This window comes from Camellia sinensis, chromosome 5 (assembly GCF_055761805.1).
Source record: "Camellia sinensis isolate YWXY chromosome 5, ASM5576180v1, whole genome shotgun sequence".
In the NCBI taxonomy this organism is placed as follows: domain Eukaryota; kingdom Viridiplantae; phylum Streptophyta; class Magnoliopsida; order Ericales; family Theaceae; genus Camellia; species Camellia sinensis.
The window spans coordinates 111,892,834-111,917,597 of NC_138965.1; the positions used below are offsets into that span (position 1 = coordinate 111,892,834).

General features: G+C 41.8%; 2 protein-coding genes across 2 annotated transcripts; one reads left to right on the forward strand and one right to left on the reverse strand.

The window, feature by feature from the left end:
• The first annotated feature begins 5,108 nt into the window (after window positions 1-5,108).
• Window positions 5,109-5,615, forward strand: LOC145791621 (uncharacterized). Its single transcript, XM_082872000.1, has 2 exons — window positions 5,109-5,171; window positions 5,271-5,615. Exons 1-2 carry the CDS (start codon window positions 5,109-5,111, stop codon window positions 5,613-5,615), a joined length of 408 nt encoding a protein of 135 aa, XP_082728126.1.
• A 15,875-nt stretch (window positions 5,616-21,490) lies between these two features.
• LOC145790804 (uncharacterized) lies at window positions 21,491-22,910 on the reverse strand. Its single transcript, XM_082869575.1, has 2 exons — window positions 22,482-22,910; window positions 21,491-22,399 (listed from the first exon to the last, which is right to left on the reverse strand). The coding sequence occupies exons 1-2, from the start codon at window positions 22,881-22,883 to the stop codon at window positions 21,557-21,559; spliced, it is 1,245 nt and encodes a 414-aa protein (XP_082725701.1). The 5' UTR covers window positions 22,884-22,910; the 3' UTR covers window positions 21,491-21,556.
• Window positions 22,911-24,764: the final 1,854 nt, after the last annotated feature.

Sequence of the window (24,764 nt, forward strand, 5' to 3'; positions counted from 1 at the left end):
AAAGAGGCGGTCAGAGGCAACGGTGGATGAGGAGGCGGTGAGCAGGAGACGACGATACCATCGCCATGGCCGACTGTGGAGAGACGAGAGAGAGTGAGAGAAGAGAGAGAGAGAGTGAATGAGTGAGAGAGAGAGATCAGAGGGCTAATTAACAAATGGTGGTTATATGTATGACTGATGGAGGGGTATTATAGTAATTTTATTTCGGGGAGAACCGGGGTCGGGGACGGGGCTGTGAAAGCTATCCCCGTCCCTGGCCCGAAACGAATCGGGGATTCAATTTCAAATAGCATCCCCGGCCTGTCGAAGGTATTTTTTGAGAAAAAATCACTCATATCGGGGACGGGGGGTCGAGCCCCCGTCGGGCCGGGTATAAATTGCCATCCCTACTATCGTCATTGGTACCATAGTTATTGCTATTGCCGCTGATGCCAAGTTCTCCATCACAATCCAAAAATTGAAAGAGAATTTTGAAGGTAATATATTTTAAATTTTATCTTGTACATATCAAATTATTTGTTTTAATTTAACAATTAATTTTTTTATCAAATAATCTTTTAACTTAAAAAAATTTAACATTCAATTTTTTAGTATTTAATTTTAAATTTTAGATTTATTAAACACTACGTAGGGATATGTATGTAAGATGTATTTGATGGTTTAGTTTAAATATTATGTATATATATTATTTATTTATATTTTTTAGGGTAAATTACAAATACACCTCTGAGGTTTGCTTAAAACATTGATTGTCCCCTGTGGTTTGGCAAATTACAAATACCTCCTTATTAGAATTTTTTTATTTAACAAAATTAACTAAAAAAATGAAATTCATAATTGCTCTCCTATACAATAATAAAATTACCTAAATTATTAATTAAAACTGTTGGCTACATATTTTGTACAAGCCAATCACAGTTCAGCACGTGGCAGAATAAGGGCAGTACGGGAAGACAATTCAAATCTTCAATCATAATCACACACGTGGCAGTCAGCATTGGTTTATTATAGATCTGTGTAACACTGAATCAACAAAGAGATGCAAGATGACGTGGCCTTAATGGTTACTCACATATTTAAATTCAAAATCAAGAGGGAAGCCTAACTGCATATGACATAGTGGAGCTAACTGCAAGGAAGCATAATCAGTGATCACGGAGGGATGGTTCGATGGTTAAAAGTCCATTTCGACGGTTGTCATTAAGAAGTACAAATAGCAGAGAATGCCTCAGAAAACCCCCCCAGACTTAGATCCAAAAAACCAATTTTATTCTACTTTATTTCCTTTCCAGTTTTTACATGTCTTGTTCTTTATATTTCTGTATTTCAATTACTGCACTGCACTTCATTCGTAGGAGTAGTTTTAAGTAGTTTGCTACTGTAAACCTCTATGAGGCTGATTTGGATCTTTGTAAGTCTTTCATTTTACTTAATGAAATGCTACAATTGTTCTTCATTTAATCATTGTTTGTTTAATTCTCCTAAACAAAGCCACCAGTAAAAGTCATCTTCATTCAGGCTGAAAAAACTAAAACATAATCGTCTGATAATTAGTTGGTAATTAATATTCTGTAAGGACTGATTGATCCTTACTTGCATGCTCATAATTACAATAGTAACCTTCGAAATCCAAAAAAGCCAACATATATTTTTGGCACGCCCAGTGGGACTAATTAAAATGGCTAGACGTAGGAGACAAGGAGAAAATGAACGCTTAAAAGAAGGCATAGAAGGAGAGGTAGAAATACCTAATCCAGAGGATAATGTGATGACACATCCTATGTAAGTACCTGTTTTATCAGAACCTATGGTCGAATAGACTAGCACTTCGGAGCAAGTACCACATGTTCAAAGTATTGGACGAGGCCAAGGAATTGAACCATCCACTACTCCATCTACTCAGCCAATGAATCCATGGGGAGGCTTAGTAGATGTTATGGGACAGCAGTTAATGAACACCATGGAAAGATGGGCAACATTCTTTTTGGATCGAATGAATACTCATCAACCAGCTAACGCAAGGCACATAGAGGAAGTTACAAATGTCCTTCAGCAAAGATTGGCTAGAGATAAACAGCCTATGCAGAGTAATGGACATACTAATGGTCAAACTAGTAACCAAAACTATGAAAGACCATTACCTCAGTCCTGGTATGAGCCTCTTTCGAGGCCTACAACAAATCAAAATGCCTCATTACTTAACAGTGAAGCCATGCAAATTGGTAGATCTAGCCTAACACAAGAAAATGACATAAGGGTGTTTCCAAATCCCATGTTTGAAGCCATACCTGGCATAAGAGGGTTCAATAATCCTTTGTTCGAATTTATACCTGGGGGATTGGAAGGGTTTCCTGCAACTGGAAGAGACACAACACCTGTTCCAACACTTTTCGTAGGTCCTTTAGCAGGACAGGCTCAGAGAGGTCACTCATACCCTCAACAGCAGCCAGCACCACAAAGACAACCAGTCCCAAACATACCGCCTTATGGACCAAGAGGACCCCAGGCACAAGGTTGTCTATCAAATCATGTGTTTGTTCCTCCAGTAGTGGTTCAATAGGCACAAAATATGGTCCTTAAGGACCAAATTGCTGATATTGTTAGAGAAATATGTGGACCAATGGCTCGGGGGGTTCAAACTCTTGTGTACAAGAAGCCATATCCAAAATGGATAGATAGGGTACATGAATACCCAGGAGGATTTAGGATACCATACTTTGCTCTTTTTTATGGAAATGGAAACCAGTCAACGATTGAACATATTGCTAGGTTTGCTGCTCAATGTGGTGAATTTACCAATAATGACTACATGAAGTTAAGACTATTCCCAAATTCTCTTACTGGGGCAGCCTTCGTATGGTATATTAACCTTACACCTGGCTCTATTCAGACTTGGCAACAAATGGAGGAAGCATTTCACTCCCAATTCTTCCAAACGGAGCTAGAAGTTTCTATGGCAAACTTGGCAAGGTTGAGTCAAAGGCCTGATGAAAAGACTGCTCAGTTTATCGTCAGATTCAAAAGAGCACGAAACAAATGTAGGATCATCCTACCAGAGCCAGAATTCGTGAGATTGGCTCAAAACGGTTTAGAGTTTAGGCTTCAAAAGAAGTTTGACTCAACTGAGTTTAGAGATTTAGTGGAACTAATCTATAAAGTGTCTAAGTATGAAGCATTACTAGAGGAAGAACAAGATCGAAGTAATGCTTCATACAAGACATATTATAGAGATCCTAATTATGAGATTGATGCAGCAGAGATTGTAGGAAAAGAACCTGTAATCTATGAAGCATTAATTCATAAAGACACAATAATTGACCAGCAGTTTAAAAAAAAAGACCTTCATAGGAAATACTCTTTCGATTTAACAAAGGCAGATGACATTTTTGATCATCTGCTTGAGGCCAACTTTCTGAAGTTACCAAAATGAGTCAAAATTTCGTCTCTAGAGGAACTTAAAGGAAAAGTGTACTGTAAATGGCATAATTCTTGGTCTCACTCAACTAAAAACTACATTATTTTTCGAGACAGGATCCAAGAGCAAATTCGAAAGGGGAGTTTGAAATTCCCAACTAAAGTAGAAAAGGCCATGGGGATTGACACTAATCCATTTCCAGAAATTGGAGAAGTGGCAGTCAATGTTATTGTGCCAGACTTCCAAAACTTATCCTCGAAAGAATTGGAAAAGGTCAATGTGCAAATGCATGTTACCAGCTAGACTACTGTCAAGAAAGATACTAGAAGTCTGTCAGCTATTGGACAAGGTTTTCCAGACCAGATGGAAGACTCTGATGAAGAAGCATTGGATGATGATTCTTTAGAGGCAGCTGTCATGCAAAGGATGTGTCCCAGATGCAGACTAAGCTACAAGTGGTTGAAAGGGCTTCTAATTGATGTCAAACAGTATTATAAGGATGTGCAGAAGCATCCTAAACCAACCAGTGCTTATAACAAAAGGCCATATCCAACTGGTATTAGGCAGCAGCCATCAATGGCTGAGCCAACAACCACCAGAATGCACTCCAAGGGCAACAGACCTCTACATGAATTCAGACTACCCAACTATTACAGAATAGAGGGCAATCGTCCTGAAAGGAGGCCTGAAATGGGCTAAGGTTATGGGATCAAAACCAGAGATTGGCCCCCTAGATTAGCATCACGCAAGATAGAAAGTGACCACCTTCATGGAAAGCCTGAATTAAGCCCAAAACAGGAAGTCAGGGCCAAGCAGTGGCCTTCACAGCCAACTTCGAAATTGGCTTCGAAGGAAGAAAGAAGCAGCTCGACAACTGAGCTAGTGAGTTCATGGGTACCTGGAGTCCCAAATTGGTTTGTCATGCAGAATAAACCTAGGGAAATGTCTACGCAAAGAAATGTTGTTGGAAACCAAGGTAGGATGGTCAAACCTCCTTTGATAGCTCTAAATAATTGGATGTTACTAAAGCATCCAAAAACAAAGGAACCAGATATGGTTCCAGTGATCTCTAGATCCCAAAAGAGGAAGATCCAACGAAGGTACACTCAATACCAGATTGATCAGAAAGAAAGTGGAGAAAGCCCTTTATTAGTCCAGCCAAAGGGCCAAGCAGAGGGAGAAAAAAGTTTAAAGTTAGATTATAATCCAAAATCAACTCTTCAAGACAAGAGGAGTTGCAGCAGAGAGCAATTGGCCAAGGTTCATTCCGAACTGAAAAGCCAAAGAGAGATCCAGTTTGGCAAGACTGGAAAAGGCTTTGATGAAAAGTGATAGTGAGACAGAGGAAGAAATTAGCCTAGGCCAAAGGAAGGACATGGTTGAAGAAGAAATGTTTGAAGCCTTCATGGCCAAACAAACATTTTTGGTTGAAAAACCAGCAGAAACAGACCATTCGAAGGAAGTTACGACTACTGAAGTGCTATAATGTAGCTTGGAAGATGCTTCTGAAATAATTGAGCATGTTGGCCAGGAAGAGAAACAGGTACAGCCAGTTATCCAATTTGGCTTGTTTTCCCCAGTATCAGTGAATATGGTACATATACTACCACAAGAATTCCAAGCTGAAGATGAGAACCAAAAAGGTCAAGAAATTGACCCAATTCTAGTTTCCAGTGAAGACTCACAAGTGAGTATGGTGCAAGATGAATCCGAAGTGACCATACCAATGGAAACTGGAGATGAGAGTGAGGAAGAGGTGAGTATTAACCTCTCATATCCTTTTGAGTATCCCACGACATCCATGACACAGCATGTCAAACCCTTGTATATCAAGGCCTTCTTCGATGTGATACAGATGAACCGAGTGTTGGTGGATAATAGGGCGGCAGTAAACCAGTTTTCAAAATCTTCTTTGAAGAAACTAGGGAAGAAGAACCCTAGACTAATCCCAATCAGTACAACCATTGCTAGTTTCGCTGGAGACATACAGATGGCTCAAGGCATCTTGCCCATCAACCTGAGTGTGGGAACCAGGGACTATATGACTGCATTCTTTGTTATTGACAGCAATGCTAAATACAATGTTCTACTTGGTAGGGATTGGATTCACACCAACAAGTGTGTACCTTCCTCTCTATATCAGAAAATAATGATGGCCTTGGGCAGTGGAGAGACAAAGGAGATCAATGCAGATCATTAACCTTTCATAGCTTGTGCAGATTTTGCAGAGGCCAAATTGTATACTGAAGGAGTGGCACCACTCAGTGTACTGAGGAAACCTGATGGATCAGCCGAAGTGACGGCTGATGAGGAATTAGCACACCTGAAACACTTAGTTTAAGAAAGTGCTGATGAGAAGTTTGTATCAAAAGATGACAATGATGCCTGGTTGTAGGCAAAGAGATGACACACAAGAGGCCAGATCTTTGGCTTTAATTAAATTCTCAATATTGGACATAAAATCAATAGTCCAGAAAGTGCAAAGGCAAGAAAAAGAAGCCATGGTAATTGGCTGTGAGCAGGAGCAGCAACAGATCAGGATTTTGGCCTTAGGTAAATATTGTGCATTGGACATTGAAACAAAGGTCCAGGAGATATAAGAAGAAGAAGCCTTGTGGACAGACTTTGTCTATGAGGAGGAGGGCAAAGAGCTTAAATCAAAGAAACTGGAGATAGGACAAAGCAAAGAGATTGCTTCGAAGGTAAAAGAAATAAAAAAAGAAGCGTCAGTAAGTCCTCAGATGCAAGACCCTTTGGAAGAAGTGAACTCGGGAGAATGTTCTATACAGCAGGCCACCTATATAAGTGCTTGGTTGAATGCTCTTGACAGGGACCGGTTGTTGGTGGTCTTGAAGAGATATAAAGATTGTTTTGCATGGTCTTATAATGAGCTACCAGGATTGGATAGATCCTTAGTAGAACATAGGCTCCCTATGAGGCCTAATTTCAAGCCATACAAGCAAAAACTAAGAAGGATGAGTCCTGAAGTGATTCAGAAGGTCAAGGAAGAAATCCTCAGGCTCCTCAAGACAGCCAGTATGTTGAATCGCTATCCAATATTGTGTCTGTAGTCAAGAAGAATGGTAAAATGAGGGTATGCATTGATTTCAGAAATCTGAATCTAACAACTCCAAAAGATGAGTATCCCATGCCCATAGTAGATTTATTGATAGATAATTCAGCAGGGCATCAAATTTTATCAATGATGGATGGGCACTCTAGTTATAACCAAATCTGCATTTCAGAAGAGGATATCCATAAGATAGCATTTAGATGTCCTGGGAACATTGGCACCTTCGAATGGGTTAAAATGTCATTTGGTCTGAAGAATGCTGGGGCTACATATCAAAAAGTTATGAACACTATCTTTCATGATCTCATTGGAGGATATTTAGAGTGCTACATTGATGATATTGTAGTAAAGTTCTAATCCATAGGGGAACATTTGTTTCACTTGGAGGGAGCTTTTGAAAGAATGAGAAAGTTCAAGTTGAAACTCAATCCTCTCAAATGTGCTTTTGGCGTATCAGTTGGAAACTTCTTGGGCTATGTAGTACACAAGAAGGGAATACAAATTGATCAGAATAAAGCCAAAGCCATCGTTGAAGCCATACCTCCATCAAGTAAGAAAGAAGTACAAAAGTTCCTTGGGCAGGTTAATTTTCTTCGAAGATTTATTTTTAATACTGCAAGGAAAACTAAAATATTTTCTTCCTTATTAAAGTTGAAAGATGAAGAGGAATTTGTGTGGACAGTAGAGTATCAAACTGCTTTTGAAGGAATATTGTTTGGGAAGTTGGTTATTATTTGGTTTTTTTTGATTATTTTGGTTTAGATAAAATAATTGTGTTTGGAAAGTTGGTTGATTTTTTTTTTATTTTTTATAATTGATTTGATGATTGTGAGACAAAAAATAAAATAATTAAAATTGAATGTGACATTTTTTTTATTAATTATTTTAACTTATTTTACCTTTTAATAACCTATTTAAACCCAACTTCCACCCCCAAACACCCAACTGACTTGTTTGCGTTTGGACTGGTGTGTGGTTGAGAATGATTCGTAAGCCCTTTATTTTTGGGTAGGCTTTTAAGGTGTTATTTTTATAATTTCGAGGAACACACTAGTAATAAAGTAAGAGATGATGACACAGTATATTATAAATAATGATTTATATATGATACGAGTAAAAAGATGTTAAATGAGAAATAAGGAAATAAAGATGAATGTTATGTGGCAATATTGTGATACTTTTAGTCTTATTATATTAAAAAAAACTAAATTATATATTACATATATATAATATTTAATAAATATAATTAGAGTACTGACGGGTAGAACAAGGGCGGGAGGACATGGAGGGGAGCGGGATGGAGAGAAATTGCCAATTTTATTTTTATCCTTTTCTCAGGTTTCCATTGGTTTTTTTGTTTTTTTTTGTTTTTTTTTTTCCCCAGATATTACCAAGTCCCATTTCATTGTTGCATTGTTGTTTGGACCACTCTAATGTAAATACCAAACATTCCCCAAGAAACTTAAATGGATTAGGCATTAAGGGATGATGTTAAAAAAAAAACATAAAGGTTCAATGGATAAGGTGGAGAGGCATCAGCAATGTTTGGAGTTAGGAATACATTAGGAATGAATGGGTTCCAAACAATTGTTGGAGTTGCTTTCGAACAAACTTTGGCCAAGCATGCTCAATTAACTAATACTATGTTTGGTAGCAAGGAAAGAAGGGTGGAAAGAAATTAGGGTAGGGAAAAGAGGGACAAATATATATTAAAGCCTGTCACTTTTTTTTTTCTTTTTTAAAAATGCCTAGTAAATTTCTCACCATGTTGATCATATGAGTAGAAATGTGAACTACACCAAAGATCAAAGAACTTGTTCCTTTTAAGATTGAAACAAAATTGTGTGGGTGATTTTCCGACCACACTGCCCGCTTAGTAACCAGCTGGAGAGTACTGGCAAAATAGATGGCACCTGACCGACCTGCAACAGAAATATAAGAATCCTGCGGTGGTTTCGACCACCCGGGGGCACTCCGACGATCAAGTCAGTATATCTCTCAAAGATAAATCAAATACTAAACTCACAAGCTTGAGTATCAAAAGCATACCTTAGACCCATAGGGGTGCCTCTCTTTTATAGCCAATACAATCCTAATCCCAATAGGAGCCTGGCCTAATGGACTTAGGATTACTGCTAATCTGGGACTCCCAGTGGGATCAGGATAAACTCTCTAAGAGTCTTATCTTTACCCAAACTGAAGTCTTCTCCCAATTTAGGACTCTTGTCCATACCCAGGTTGAGTTCCCTCTTCATTCTAGGACTCTTGTCCCTTATCCGCTTATCTTGGATTCCGATATCTTCGGAGGTAACCTCGGCCTAGCCGAGATCACCTCGGCGTCACGACTAGGACACGTGGCACCTCGACTGACACGTCGGCATCACCTTGCCACGTGTTGGTACTCAGAAAATATATCCCCACAACTGCCCCCTAGGTTCTATTACCTCGGCATTCTGAGGTGATGGAACCTACACTGTTCGTTTAGCTGTGCCCCTCTGTCCGAGATCAAACTCGCCGACCTCAAAATTCCCTAGACTTTACTGTCCACTGGTGTCAAGACTCAAGTTTCATGCTTTCCAAGCCGCTTGAAATCGCACCTCTTAGCCGAGGTTCTGGTTCCATTAATTCGTAAACTCCAAGAGCTTTTGCAACTGCTCCACTTACACTCTCTGGTGAGTTCCCGATTTCCAGTCATCTATTTGACTCCGGCGATTTTCATATCGGCGTTCATTTCATTTGGTAGGTTCATAAACTCTTTACTTGCTATTAAGCTCAATCTCCATAACTCTTCTGTTTTACTTTGAATCTGTTTATTTGCCATCTGTTGTCTTCTATTTTCGTCTGTTTTCAAGTTTTGAGTTGTTTGAATGTCTGGCACTGTTCTTGTCATATCCGCTTTCTGTTGCTAGTATCATGTCTGGGTCATTACTTTCTTGTTCTTCACATACTTACTTAGTGCCTGTGCACTTGACTTTATTCTTGAACTTTGTCGTCTTCTTGACTATTTTTCTCTTTTTTCATTTAATCCTCTGGCTTCTTCTCTTTCTAGCTCTTTTGCTTAAATCCGTCATTTGTTCCAAGCTTTCAAGCTTCTGCAACTGTCTTCGTTTCTCTCCTCCGGTGAAGCTTTATGTCATTCTGTCATTGTCGTCAGACTTCGGCGATTCTCATTCCGGCTTCCCTCTTTCTGGTAAGCCACTGTTCCTCCTGGTTTTATTTCTTGTTGCTTTCCAAGAAGCTCTGCTTCATTGTTAATCACCATTGCTTGTTTTACCCGTTATTTCCAAATCATCTTCTTGAATACACACTGTTCACATATCTGTTGATTTCTACCACTGTTCTTGGCTTGACACACTTGTGCAATCTTTTTGTCTTGATTTCTTGATAGCTTCATCATCATTCTTGATTACGAATTACATTCTTGTTTCTGTTTTCTGTGTCTTTTTCCAGATTCTTGCTTTCAATCTTTGCTTTCAAACTCCGAGGTGCCAATCGCTGAGAAGAGCCTTGATCAAACTCTTCAGGAGATCGATGCTGAACTCGAGGCCCAGAAGTGCTGCTGAGAAGTCTTCCCAATTGTCTTTTATATCCTGCCATTGATGCCGAGTAGTTTTGTTTTCAATTCTCTTTCTTCTTCTTCGGCTAAGCCTGAGCCGAGAAGAAAGAAGTGCTCTTCGTCGCCCTCCTGGACGAGGATTTTCTTCAGTGTCTCTTCACTCTTTTCGGCTGGCTCCTTGCCGACATCATCTAGGACCTCCATGTCCTCGTCTTCAATCTCTGCCTTTCCTAGTTCCCAAATGTTTGCAGGTAGTTTTCATTGCTGCCATGGAGTAATTCTTTGCCTGCAGTTGGTCTCCTCTGACTTCTTCAATCCCATGTTCTGTGGGGAACCGCAATAGTTGATCCAACGTTGAGGGAACTGCCTCCATTGCATGCAACTATGGCCTTCTCTGGATGATGTTGTAAGGTGAAGGCGTGTCAATCACGACGAATTATGTTTTGATCTTCTTCTAACTGCTCTTGCATGATTCTATACTTAGAATATTTTGTATGCCTTTCATACTTTGCCTCCTTTGTGCAATCTTCTCGGGGTTATATACCTCGGGTATAACAGTTACAAAACTTTTACTTCGGCAAGATATTGACCTGTAAACTTTTCATAAATTCTAACAAGTGTGAAACATATACTACTCAATGTTAACTTTGCAAACTTTTTCTCAAGTTTCAACAAGTGTTTAAAAGGTGATCTCGGTCTAGCCTACTTGTAAATTGCTACAAATTTCAACAAGGATTAACATATACTGCAACAGGGATCAACAAGGATTCACATTGCAAGTGTTAAACAATAATCTATTTGTAAATTGCTACGAATTTCAACAAGTGTTTAAATATACTTAGCTCCTTCCTCAACCTGTAAATTGCTGCAAATTTCAACAGATGATCATATGACGGCTTAACGTTATCTTGTAAATTGCTACAAATTTCAACAAGTGTTAAGCATCTTCTTTGGTTGGACCAACCTGTAGATTGCTATAAGTGTGCAAACTATAACCTCGGTTTCACTTCGACTTGTAAATTGCTACAAATTTCAACAAGTGAAGAGAAACAGTAATCTCGGCTTAACTCCAACTTGTAAATTGCTACAAATTTTAACAAGTGAAGATAAGGAACCAGCTTAACTCCAACTTGTAAATTGCTACAAATCTCAACAAGTGAAGATAAGGAACCAGCTTAACTCCAACTTGTAAATTGCTACAAATTTCAACAAGTGAAGGTAAGGAATCAGCTTAGCTCCAACTTGTAAATTGCTACAAATTTCAACAAGTGAAGATAAGGAACCATCTCGGCTTAATTTCAGTTAAGAATCATCTCGGCTTAACTTGGGTTAAGCATCATCTCGGCTTAATTTCGGTTAAGCATCGTCTCGGTTTAACTTCGGTTAAACATCATCTTCGGCTTAACTCCGGTTAAGCATCATCTTGGTTTAACTTCGGTTAAACATCATCTTCGGCTTAACTTCGGTTAAGCATTATCTCGGCTTAACTTCGGTTAAGCATCATCTCGACTTAACTTCGGTTAAATATCATCTTCGGCTTAACTTCGGTTAAGCATCATCTCGGCTTAACTTCGGTTAAGCATCATCTTCGGCTTAACTTAGGTTAAGCATTATCTCGGATTAATTTCGGTTAAGTATCATCTCGGCTTAATTTCGGTTAAGCATCATCTCCGTTTAACTTCGGTTAAACATCATCATCGGCTTAACTTCGGTTAAGCATCATCTCGGTTTAACTTCGGTTAAACGTCATCTTCGGTTTAACTTCGGTTAAGCATTATCTCGGCTTAACTTCGGTTAAGCATCATCTTGGCTTAACTTCGGTTAAACATCATCTTCGGCTTAACTTCGGTTAAGCATCATCTTCGGCTTAACTTCGGTTAAGCATCATCTTCGGCTTAACTTCGATTAAGCATCATCTTCGGCTTAACTTCGGTTAAGCATTATCTCGGATTAACTTCGATCAAGCATCATCTCGGCTTAACTTCAGTTAAGCATCATCTCGGTTTAACTTCGGTTAAAAATCATCTTCGGCTTAACTTCGGTTAAGCATCATCTCGGCTTAACTTCGGTTAAGCATCATCTTCGTTTAACCAACTTGTAAATTGTCCACAAATTTCAACAAGTGGTAAACGCATTCTTCTTCTCTACGCCCCCAGTGTGAACTTAAAATCCACTTGGGTTCTCATCATACATGTAGCTTCGACCTTGTCACCGAGGTTTAATTCAAGCCGAGGTTGTCGACCTTGGTTTCTCTATTGATTTTACTTGGCTCCAACCTGAGTTTGATTTTCGGCCTTGCATCGGCGAGCCATTTCTCTTTTCTTGTTCCAACGCTTTTGTTCCTAGCATGTCTTCCTCGGCCCTAGCATACTTCTCAATTCTGGCCAACTTTAGTCTGATCTTGTGTGTTTCCTTTTTATCTTCTGGGATCTGAGATCTGCTCATTGTGCTCTTCTCTTCTCGGACTCAGGTCCCGAGATCTTATCTTTTGGGAATCGTGGATCTACTCACTCAGGTTGAGCTCTTCTTTTCTCGAACCTACTCATCTAGGCCGAGATCATGTCTTCTGGGATCTGGGATCCGGGATTTGCTCACTTAGGTTGAGCTCTTCTATACTTGAATGTTATTTTCTTGGGAGCGCTCATGCCCCCTGTCTTTGCATTCCTTCTGGAAGGGTCTTCGTTCCTCCGCAGGTATCTATCCTTCCATACCTGGAGGTCGTCTTCGTTGCTTTGATCTGTTGTCTTTGGTACGTCACCTTCCTGGCCGGCTTCTTTCACTCCGTGACTCTGGTCACGAGTGTCTGTGTTGCTATTGTCCCCTTCAACGTCGAGATCGATAGGTCTTCCACTCCCAACAGGAGCGTAGTCTCTAATCTGATCATTCTGTCCGTCATTGGCCATCTATTCTTCTTTCTTTCCCACAGACGGCGCCAAATTGTGTGGGTGATTTTCCGACCACACTGCCCACTTAGTAACCAGGTGGAGAGCACTGGCAGAATAGATGGCACCTGATCGACCTGCAACAGAAATATAAGAATCCCGCGGTGGTTTCGACCACCCGGGGGCACTCTGACGATCAAGTTAGTATATCTCTCAAAGATAAATCAAATACTAAACTCACAAGCTTGAGTATCAAAAGCATACCTTAGACCTATGATGGTGCCTCTCTTTTATAGCCAATACAATCCTAGTCCCAATAGGAGCCTGGCCCTAATAGACTTAGGATTACTGCTAATCTGGGACTCCAAGTGGGATCAGGATAAACTCTCTAAGAGTCTTATCTTTATCCAAACTGAAGTCTTCTCCCAATCTAGGACTCTTGTCCATATCCAGGTTGAGCTCCCTCTTCATCCTAGGACTCTTGTCCCTTATCCGCTTATCTTGGATTCCGATATCTTCGGAGGTAACCTCGGCTTAGCCGAGATCACCTCGGCGTCATGACCAGGACACGTGGCACCTCGGCTGACACGTCGGCATCACCTTGCCACGTGTTGGTACTCAGAAAATATATCCCCACAAAAATGTTGAATGATAAAGATAGTACTTCTGAGTTCTATATTTGTAAAATCAAAATTAATATTTGAATGGGTGTGTCGTTGACTGAAAGTAGGGATGGAACCAGAATTTTGGTTTCGATGGGGCCAAATATGATATATGATACACTATACTTTTAGTGTATAAGTATTTAAATCATTAGATTTCTTATTAACATATTACTATCATGAACATCTATTTTTACCATTTTATCTAACTATTTGATGTGTCAATCTATTTATCAATATTGCAATCAAAGATATACATTATTGGTTGGATCTATTACACTAATATTGTGTTAACATATAAAATGATAAGTATAATATAATATAAAAATATGATAAATGTAGCATTATTATTCTTATTATTGAAAAAATAGACATGTAAAATTTAAGAAATGAAAAATCTTAAATCTAGTCACTCACTAATTTTGAAATACCATAAATCACTTAATTAAATAAAAATATGTTTATCACTACACAAACAGTGAGTTTCGGTTGGACCATTTTACAATAATATATAAAATATGTATATGTGGGGATATATTTTCTGTATACCAACACGTGGCATGGTGACGCCGACGTGTCAGCCGAGGTGCCACGTGCCCTGGTAGTTAAGCCGAGGTAATCTCGGAGAAGCCGAGGTCATCTCCAAAGATATCGGAATCCGAGATAAGGGGCAAGAGTCCTAAGGCACAAAGGGGACTGAATCAAGATAAGGATAAAACTCTCAAGGAGTTTATCTTTATCACTTAAAAGAGTCCAGAGTAAACAGTGAACTAGAATTCATAGAAGTCATACTTCTAGTGGGACTTGGATTGAGTATATTATAAAAGAGAGGCACCCCCATGGGTCTAAGGTATGTAACTTATACTTTGAGTATTCAATTTAGTACTTGATTATCTTTGAGAGATATACTGACTTGATCGTCGGAGTGCCCCCGGGTGGAAGAACCACCGCCGGAGCTTTTGTCTTTCTGTTTCAGGTTGCTTAAGCCATCTATTCTGCTTGTGCTCTCCAGCTGATCACTAAACGGGCAGTGTGGTCAGATTTTCACCCACACAATTTGGCGCCGTCTGTGGGAACGAAGGAAGAATAGATGGCCAGTAACGGATAGCAGGAAAACATTGGGGATGACGCTCCTACTGGGAGTGGCAGACCAATTGACCTTGACATCGAAGGAGATAACCACAATGCAGAAGCCCGTGACCAGGGTCACAGAGAGAACGACGTCATCCCAGAAGGCGACACGTTAAAAAGAGCGAACCAAGGAAAGTACTACAATGAAGATAACCTCCAAGTATGGAGGGACAGGTGCCTACGGAGGGATGAGGAAGTAAAAGAACTAGCAAACAAGTTGGCGGACCTCCAGTCAGTCGTCAACTTCATGATGCAGAATAATGTTATGCAGCCACCATACCCGCTGCAAGATACGCTGATGCCGGCGAACAACACCCAGAAGGATGGAAGAAAAACAATCCCCGAGGTCCCTCAGCATACCAGAAGCGGAAGGCATTCTCACTGGCCTTCCAGGGAAGTCGGACGGGAAAACCCGAGGCAAGAAGAGTCCCGAAGGACACACCACATGAAGAATCCAGACCCCAAAGAACATCGACATGTTCAGGGGCAAGTACTCCATTTTGACACAACCCATGAAGAAAGATCCAAACGACCCCACCACGAGGCCGAAAGCAGTGTACCAAAAAGACTAAAATCCAAAGACAGCCGAGCTCCAGGGAGGAGCAAAGAAGACTTAAGGGACTACCTCAAGAGGAGGCAGCAGAATGCAGAAGCCGAGGTAAATTCCCAGTGAAACCGAGGACAACCTTCTCGGTGGAACTGGACAAATTCGAACCGCCCAAAAGATTCAGTATGCCGAGGTTTCAAATCTATGATGGTAAGTCAGATCCAAACTTTCATGTTGGGCTATACCTAAATTCAATGGCGTTGTATAGCGGGAACGAGCCGTTGCTCTGCAAAGTATTCCCCTCATCCTTTGGGGAAATTGCATCTGATTGGTTCCATAAGTTACCAAAAGGAAGCGTAAAGACATGGGAAGGCTTGGCCGAGATGTTTGTGGCCAGATTCGTGACCAACAAGCTGCAACCCCTGAGGGTTGATGCTTTGATGGCTCTACGAATCACCAAAGAAGAAGGCCTCAGGGCCTATGCGAAGAGGTACTACGAGGTGTTCAACCGAATACCTGAATGCAACCAGGAAGTAGCAGTCGTATCTTTCAAGAACGGCCTGAAAGATGACTGCCCACTACAGAAATCTTTGGCAAAAACATTTGCCAAAAAGCATGGAAGAACTCATGGCAAGAATTGAGAAATACGCCAGGGCCGAGGAAGATACATCGGGAAACAAGGAGGTGAAACAAGAAAAGGGAAACAGCTCGCCAAAGCGAGGCCGAGTCAACAATGGACCGACCAAACAAGAAATAGAATTGAGAAATAAACAGGCGGTAACAACGGTATTCCGGATCCCAATCCATAAAATCTTAGATCGGATTCGAAATCAACCTTATTTCAGGGCTCCAGCAAGAGCACCGGGGGAATTCATGGGAAGGAACGTTGGTAGACGTTGTGCCTACCACAATGAAGAAGGGCATCCAACTCAAGGTTGCAAAGCCTTAAAAGCACACTTGGAAGACCTAGTAAGACAAGGCCTTCTGAGGGACCTGGTCGATGAGGCCAGAACGAGGGAAGAACAGGCAAGGTTGCCTCAAGCACCAGCGGCACCCCCTCCCCCAGCATAGCTACCACAAGCAGGAGAACCGAGGGTGGTTAATGTGATCCACTCAAGGGTCAACGAAAACGAAGTCAGAGGAGAAACCCAGAGGGTAAGACATTTACAGCATATCTATCAAGTCGGGGAAAAGAGACATCGGCCAGAAGAATGCCAAGGGCCGATGATAGCCTTTACTGAAGCCGACCTAGAACTGGTCCAACATCCGCATAATGATGCCTTGGTAGTATCCCTCCAGGTTGGGGAGTGCCAAGTAAAACGCATCCTAATAGACCTAGGCAGCTCCTATGACATCATGTACGTCAGATGTTACAAAGAGCTAGGCTTTCACCCCGATGACCTAGAACAATCCAGCGGCCCGATGGTCGGCTTTAATGGAACGCCGACATGGCCACTGGGCGCAACAAGCTTGGAGGTACAAGCCGGCACTAAGAAGATCAGGACGGAATTCCTGGTAATTGACACACCCTCACCATACAACATCATTCTGGGAAGACCGTGGTTGCATGCAATGGGGGCAGTTCCCTCGACGTTGCATCAACTACTCCGGTTCCCAACAGAGCATGGGATTGAAGAAGTCAGAGGGGATCAACTACAAGCCAAAAATTACTCCATGGCAGCAATAAAGTCCACCTGTAGTATACGGGAGCCAAAGAAAGCAGAAGTTGAAGATGAGGACATGGAAGTCCTAGAAGACGTCGGGAAAGAACCAGCCGAGAAAAGCGAAGAGGCGTTAAAGAAAATCCTCGTCCAGGAGGGCGACGAAGAACGATTTTTTCTTCTCGGCTCAGGCTTAGCTAGAGAAGAAGAAAAAGAACTGGAAGATTTTTTAAGGACAAACATAGAGGCGTTCGCCTGGACACCTTATGAAATGCCTGGCATTGACCCCAAGGTCACTTGCCACAGTCTGAATGTCGACAGATCGGCAAAACCTGTGATTCAACGAGCCAGAAGGCCGACGTTAATGCACGTCGAAGCAGTCGAGGAAGAGGTAGACAGACTCCTTGAAGCCAGGGCCATCCGAGAAGTCCAGTACCCAACGTGGCTGTCCAACACAGTAGTAGTAAAAAAGAAGAATGACAAGTGGAGGGTTTGTGTAGACTTCACCAGCCTCAACAAAGCTTGCCCGAAAGACAGCTTTCCTCTGCCCAAAATCGACCAACTGGTAGACGCCACCTCGGGACATGAAAGGATGAGTTTTTTAGATGCATACAGAGGATACCACCAGATTGCTATGTACCCTCCAGACGAGGAGAAGACCGCGTTCATCACCCCGAAAGGCCTGTACTGTTACAGGGTAATGCCTTTTGGGCTGAAAAACGCAGGAGCAACCTATCAGAGGTTAGTGACAAAGATGTTTAAACACCTGATTGGCAAAACGGTAGAAGTTTACATCGATGATATGGTCGTAAAGACCAAGGAATCAAAAGGTCATCTTGCCGACCTAAAAGAAGTCTTTGACATACTCAAAAGATATCGGCTCCGACTCAACGCCTCAAAGTGCGCCTTCGGAGTTGGGTCAGGTAAATTTCTAGGATATCTGGTAACAAGAAAGGGCATTGAAGCCAGCCCAGACCAAATCAAGGCCATCCTGGAACTACAGAGTCCAACATCGGCAAAGCAAGTTCAAGTGCTCACTGGAAGGGCCGCAACCCTAAACCGATTCATCAGCAGAAGCTCAGACAAGTGCAGACCCTTCTTTAACCTGGTGAAAAAAGCCACAGACTTCCTGTGGACGGAAGAATGTGAAGCTGCCTTAGCCGACCTAAAAAAGTACTTGACCACAACCCCGGTCCTTTCTAACCCAATCCAGGGGAGGAATTGTTTTTGTACTTAGCAGTCTCTGAACACGCAGTCAGTGCAGTGCTAATCCGAGAGGAAAAAGGGGAGCAGAAGGCTGTCTATTATGTAAGCAAGACTCTGGCTAACGCGGAAACAAGGTACCTACCACTGGAAAAATTAATGCTAGCCTTGGTAATGGCCTCAAAGAAATTGAGCCATTACTTTCAGGCACACAAGATTGTGGTTCTAACAGAGCACCCACTGAAGTCCTTATTACATCAAGGAGACTTAACAGGAAGAATAGCAAAATGGGCAGTAACACTAGGCCAGTTTGACCTAGAATTTAGGCCAAGAACAGCAATAAAGGGCCAAGTTTTGGCCGACTTCGTCGCAGAACTCACACCTGAAGGCATCACACCTCGGGCTCCGTCGAGCCAAGATGAGCATCGGCCCGACAAGCAAAAAGAATCCCAGTCAAAAACAAAAAAGCAAGAGAAAGAAAAGCTCAGACCATGCAGCATTTACATCGGCGATTCATTCAGACTATTCGTCGATGGAAGTTCAAACCACCAGGGAGCAGGAGCAGGATTATTGCTGATATCTCCAGATGGAGAAATTGTAGAACAGTCCATCCGTCTGGGGTTCAAAGCCTCCAATAATGAAGCAGAATATGAAGCATTAATTGCAGGGCTAAAGCTAGCAGCAGTAGCAGAGGCAGACGAGGTAATTGTTTTTTGTGATTCACAATTGATTGTTAACCAGTCAACAGGAGAATTTGCAGCCAGAGACGAAAGAATGTCGGCATATGCAAAGGAAGTCATCCGACTGGCAGCCCTATTCCAGAACTGCAGATTACTCCAAGTAAGCCGAGATGACAACACCCACGCCGACGCGTTAGCCAACTTGGCCAGCTCAATTCAAACTGGAAAAACAAGGACAATTATGATCGACTACATGTCGGCCCCGAGCATAGACAAACAGAGCATTGAACAAGAAGCAATGTGCGTAGGCCTTGGACCAAGTTGGATGGATGCAATCATTGCATTCCTAAAAGAGGGGAAGCTGCCAGAAGACCATAAAGAAGCACACAAAATTAGGCTAAAATCGGCCAGATTCAGTCTAACAGCGGAAGGCCATCTCTACAGGAGGTCCTTCACTGGACCACTTTTAAGGTGCGTACATCCTTTGCAGGTTGAAGATTTCCTTTACGAGATTCATGAAGGAATTTGTGGAAGCCATGCAGGGGGCAGATCGTTAGCCCACAGGGCCATTACCCAGGGGTATTGGTGGCCCTACATGCAAAAGGACGCCGAAGCCTATGTAAAGAAGTGTGAACAATGTCAAAGGTTTTCACCTTTGATACATCAACCAGCTGCCGACCTAAACCCAGTATCCAGCCCTTGGCCGTTTGCCCAATGGGGCATGGATCTGGTTGGACAACTTCCCCAAGCAACTGGGCAAAGAAAATACTTGCTGGTAGCAACAGACTACTTCACAAAATGGATAGAGGCAGAACCTCTTGCCAAAATCCGAGATGTGGATGTCAAGAATTTTATTTGGAGAAACATAATCACCAGATTTGGGATTCCAAGAGCAATTGTTGCCGACAACGGGACACAGTTCGACAGCAAACTCATCAAAAACTTTTGTGCAAAATTCAAGATCAAGAATTATTTCTCAACACCAAGTTTTCCTCAAAGCAATGGGCAAGCAGAAGCATCCAACAAAGTAATCCTGGATGGGATAAAGAAGAGGCTGCAGGCAGCAAAAGGAAAGTGGGTGGACGAATTGCCCAACGTACTTTGGGCGTATCGGACTACGCCGAGAAGATCAACAGGAGAATCCCCCTTTGCCATGGCCTATGGCACAGAAGCAGTCATCCCATTAGAAATCGGCATCCCAGGGATCAGAACCCAGGGAGTAGAGAATGGCACCAACGACATACTCTTAGCCCGAGACCTTGATTTATTAGAAGAACGAAGAGAGAAAGCTGCAATTCAGCTCGCAGTATACCAGCAACAGCTTGCCAGAGCTTACAACAAGAAGGTTAATCCAAGAGATTTTCAAGTTGGCGACCTAGTCCTAAGAAAAGTCGTCGGGAACAAGAAGGATCCCAGGGAAGGCAAGCTTGGCCCAAACTGGGAAGGACCCTACAGAGTCACTTCAGTATTAGGCAATGGAGCATATCGGCTTGAGGACAATGAGGGCAAAGCATTGCCCAGACCTTGGAATACTTGTAATTTGAAATTTTTCTATCATTAGATAAACATCATTGTTTGGCCGATATTATCAATAAAGTCTTTTCAGAATCCTTTCAACATGATCGATTGATAAAGTTATGCATGGATGTTTTTGAAGACATATCAAACTCAGGCAAAGCTAAGCCGATGTTATTCCTTAATCCACTTGTTGAAATTTGTAGCAATTTACAAGTTGGAATTAAGCTGATTCCTTATCTTCACTTGTTGAAATTTGTAGCAATTTACAAGTTGAAGTTAAGCCGATGTTATTCCTTAATCCACTTGTTGAAATTTGTAGCAATTTACAAGTTGGAATTAAGCTGATTCCTTATCTTCGCTTGTTGAAATTTGTAGCAATTTACAAGTTGAAGTTAAGCCGATGTTATTCCTTAATCCACTTGTTGAAATTTGTAGCAATTTACAAGTTGGAATTAAGCTGATTCCTTATCTTCACTTGTTGAAATTTGTAGCAATTTACAAGTTGAAGTTAAGCCGATGTTATTCCTTAATCCACTTGTTGAAATTTGTAGCAATTTACAAGTTGGAATTAAGCTGATTCCTTATCTTCACTTGTTGAAATTTGTAGCAATTTACAAGTTGAAGATAGGCCGAGGTTATTGCTTAAGTTCTCATAGCAATATGTGGGTTGTTTAAACCCAAGGGAAGATGCTTAACACTTGTTGAAATTTGTAGCAATTTACAAGTTTATGTTAAGCCGACATACGATCACCCGCTGAGGTACACAGAAAGTTACAGGTTAAAATAAAGGCTAAGTATATTGTTCATTACTTGTTGAAATTTGTAACAATTTACAAGTAGGTAAGATTAAGATAACCGTCTAAAAATTGTTGAAACTTAAGAAGGAGCTTGTAAAAGTTTACATTCCGAAATATATGTTCTATACTTGTTGAAATTTATGAAAAAGATTGCAGGACAGTATCTTGCCGAAGTAAAAGTTTTATGGTTATACCCGAGGTATATAACCCCGAGAAGATTGCACAAAGGAAGCAACATGCAAAAGATTTTTTTCTAAGTACAAGACTATGCAGAAGCAGTCAACAGAATATCACAAGATCAAAACATCCAAAGAAAGAACTGTTGCAGTTACATATTGAAGAAACCACATCAACCAAAAGAAGGAGTTTTGCATTATCCAGAAAGTAAAGAAGTACAAAGTACAAGGGACAAAAAAAAAAAAAAAACATTTTCAAGATTCTTCAGTATCAGCCACTGCAGGAACGGGGACCTCGGACGATTCAGGTGGAATCTCCTCGGCCACTTTCTCCGCTTGTATTTCGGCATCTATCTCTGCCAATGTTGTGTCAAGACTTCTTTCAGTCAGAAGACGGTTAGATGATAGATACCCTTGAACAGACTCCCTGGGCACTTCCTCAGCATCATCACCCCCCTCATCTTGAGTTAAGTCCATAACCTGCTCAGCAGGAGGAGGGGACTTGGCTTCGGCAGCATTCTTGGGTTTTCTCACCAGGGCCTCACCATCATCTTTTTCTTCATCTTCATCCACGGCCTCGGCCTCAGACTCTGATCCACCTTCAGGAGGAGGTGGAGGAAATGGTAAAGGAATAGCGTCGGCCTGGCGCAATGGCGAGTCAGCAGGAAGATCAAGCTTCTTTATCAAGGACATCCAACCAAGGGAAAATCCCCTGTTGCATGCCTGCCTGACTTGAAGCTTGTAGTCTTCTGCGACGTCGGCCATACCTTGAGCATAGGCCTTTTCGTCGGCCTCTTTGATTTCGGCCTCTTTAGTGGCCAGAGCTTGCTGGAGTTCTTTCTCCGCTTGGGCCTTCTGAACCTCGGCCTCTCTCTTCTCGGCCTCAGCAACCTTTCTAACGGCCTCAGCAGCTTCGGCCTTCTCAAGAGCTAAAGTTTGAACCTTCGTTGCAGCCTCGGCCTGATCCTCCAATTTTTTCATTTTTGCTTCAAGGGCCCGTATCTCTCTCTTCATTGAAGATGCTTCCCTTTTCATATCAACCAACCTTTGACGATTTTCAAAGGATTGCATGGAAAATGAGTGGGCATGCTGAATGGCCTGCAAAAAGAACAGAAATGTGAGACAGTACTTTCAGTGAAGAACGGAAAAAAAAATCACAAGTACAAACAGAAATACTTACTTGAGCAGAGTGTTGGAGCATAAGAGCGTAATTTTCATACTCACTAAGCTTGGCATTTCGCTCCAAGTCATTTGGTAGAAGAAGAGCAGTGCTAAGGGCGACAGCAACGTTGATATCGTCAGCACTTTCACTAGCCATAATAGGCCTATCCTCTAGGGATAGATCAGGGGCCCAGGGGACGTCGGGCTTCTTCGAAGCCGAGGTCGTCGCAGACGATGACCTTGGCCGCTTTGATTGTGTAGACCCTGAGGGTTGGCCCTCAGCAGATCTCTTTGTTGAAGTAGAGGCTGATTTTTTGCTTTCAGCTAGCTTCGAAATCGGCAAAGCATCCTCAGCCTCGGCATCTGTAGCCTTGGCCTTAGGCTGAACCTTTTTAACTCTCTTTGGTTTGGGTGGAAGCATTGATTGCGTTGGTGCGGCTTCGGCGTCAGTTGGAAGGTCGGCAAGAAGGTCTTGGACAACAGGCCTTGGACGAACCATTTCGGCAGTCTTTACGAGCTTTCGTCGGCGTTTACGTTCAGGAATTGGTATTAAGTAGGGGGCCGAAGTTGATGGAAGATCGGCTGGGTCAGATGTGGACTCTTGATCTGTTCGGGATGTAGAAGCAGTTAAGGTTGTGGCTGTGGGTGGAGAAAGACTCTTCTTCCTTTTTCTAGGGATGTCGGGTAAGGTGGATTTGTATGTAGGGATGAAGTTTAGTAATACTGGGGCTTTTCGCTTATGGATTGGGAGGCCAAGAAGTGTTTTCAGATCTGTTCCTGGGAAGAAGGATTGGCGAAAATTTTTCGGTGGCTGATGAAGATCTGCAAAGAAACAGACGTCAGAAACAAAGTATTAAAGTCTTAAATAAAAACAACTAAAGTGTTGACTCAGGGCTCTTACTCTTGCCCTCTGTAAGTGTTCGAGGAAGAGGGTAGAGGTGGACATCTTCATCTGGGCCAAATTCCCAATTTCCAGAAGCAATGAGAAAATCATCTCCAGCCCCCTTGTTGGAGTCTGGGAGGTCGGCTATAATTTTGTACTGAGTGGATCTCGGCTTAAGGTAATAGACAAAACCCCTATCCTTCAGATCAGGAGGGCACATGGTATAACAATATTGAAGGTCGGCTAGGGTGATTCTAAGGTTTTCTTGCCTAGCTAAGGCAATAATACCGTTAATTACCCTATAGGAATTGATAGTAAGTTGCATAGGGTTCAGCTTATAGAAATGGAGAACTTGACGAAAAAGGGGATCGAGTGGAAGCCGAAGTCCACATTCGGTAAAAGCAACTATTGGAAAAGGCATTGTGTGGTCTGTGGGCACGATGGTATCATTATCCCCAGCCAGCTTAAGATGAACATCGGCTGGGATAGAGAATTCTTGCCTAAAATATTCAAGTTTTGTCGGGGTATTTACCCTATGCCTCCACATACCCATTATGTTGGCTTAAACTAAGAGGAATATGTTTCAGAAGGTGGGCGTTTTTTAGGTTTCCCTAAAGATTAAGGGTTCTACAGACAAATCCCAAATCTATAAGGTATGAAGATAAAGATCGAGGGCACAGATCTGGGGCAGATACAAAAAAGAGAAAACAAAGATGAAGTTTCAGATTCAAGAACAGAGGTATAGTTCTCAGAAACAATAGAAATACAGAAAAAATCAAGGACAGCGGCAAAAAGAATGATGAAAAAGCATAGAAGTTCAAGGTAAAAGCCACAAATTCAAGATACAAATAAATCCAAGACCTCGAACAAGATCAGTAATGGCAACAGACAGACAAAAGCACATAAAGAGAATGAAAGAATTAAAGGAAAGGGTCTTACCAGGACAAATGAAGCCGAGGCAGTGCTCGCCGAACCCAGAAATTGATTGCAACAGCAAAGAGGGCTTTTGCAAGAATGAGGGATTAAGAGCAGTTCCAGAAGAAAGAATGGAGCAATGGCAGATTCGAAGAAGAATGAGTTTTCAGAGGGAGAAAGAGCAAGAAGACGGAATGGAAAAGTGAAGAAAAGATAGAGGCAAAAGAAAAGTTTTGTCAAAAATGTGAAACGGCGGCAAAATTAGGGCAATCATTACACCTAGGGTAACGCACGCGTCAGACGGCGCAGACGAAATGAACAGACAGCTTCAGGCGCGTCACTGACACGCTCCAATAAAGACGAAATACGTAAAAGAAACAGTTAGATATGCATGACAGCTCATGCGCATGGGAGAATACGATCGAAGCCTTGTTCTTCGAAGAGAACACGTCGGTTGAAAGTAGATAATCTTGGCTAAATAGTTTTTGAGCCATTACTCAGAAA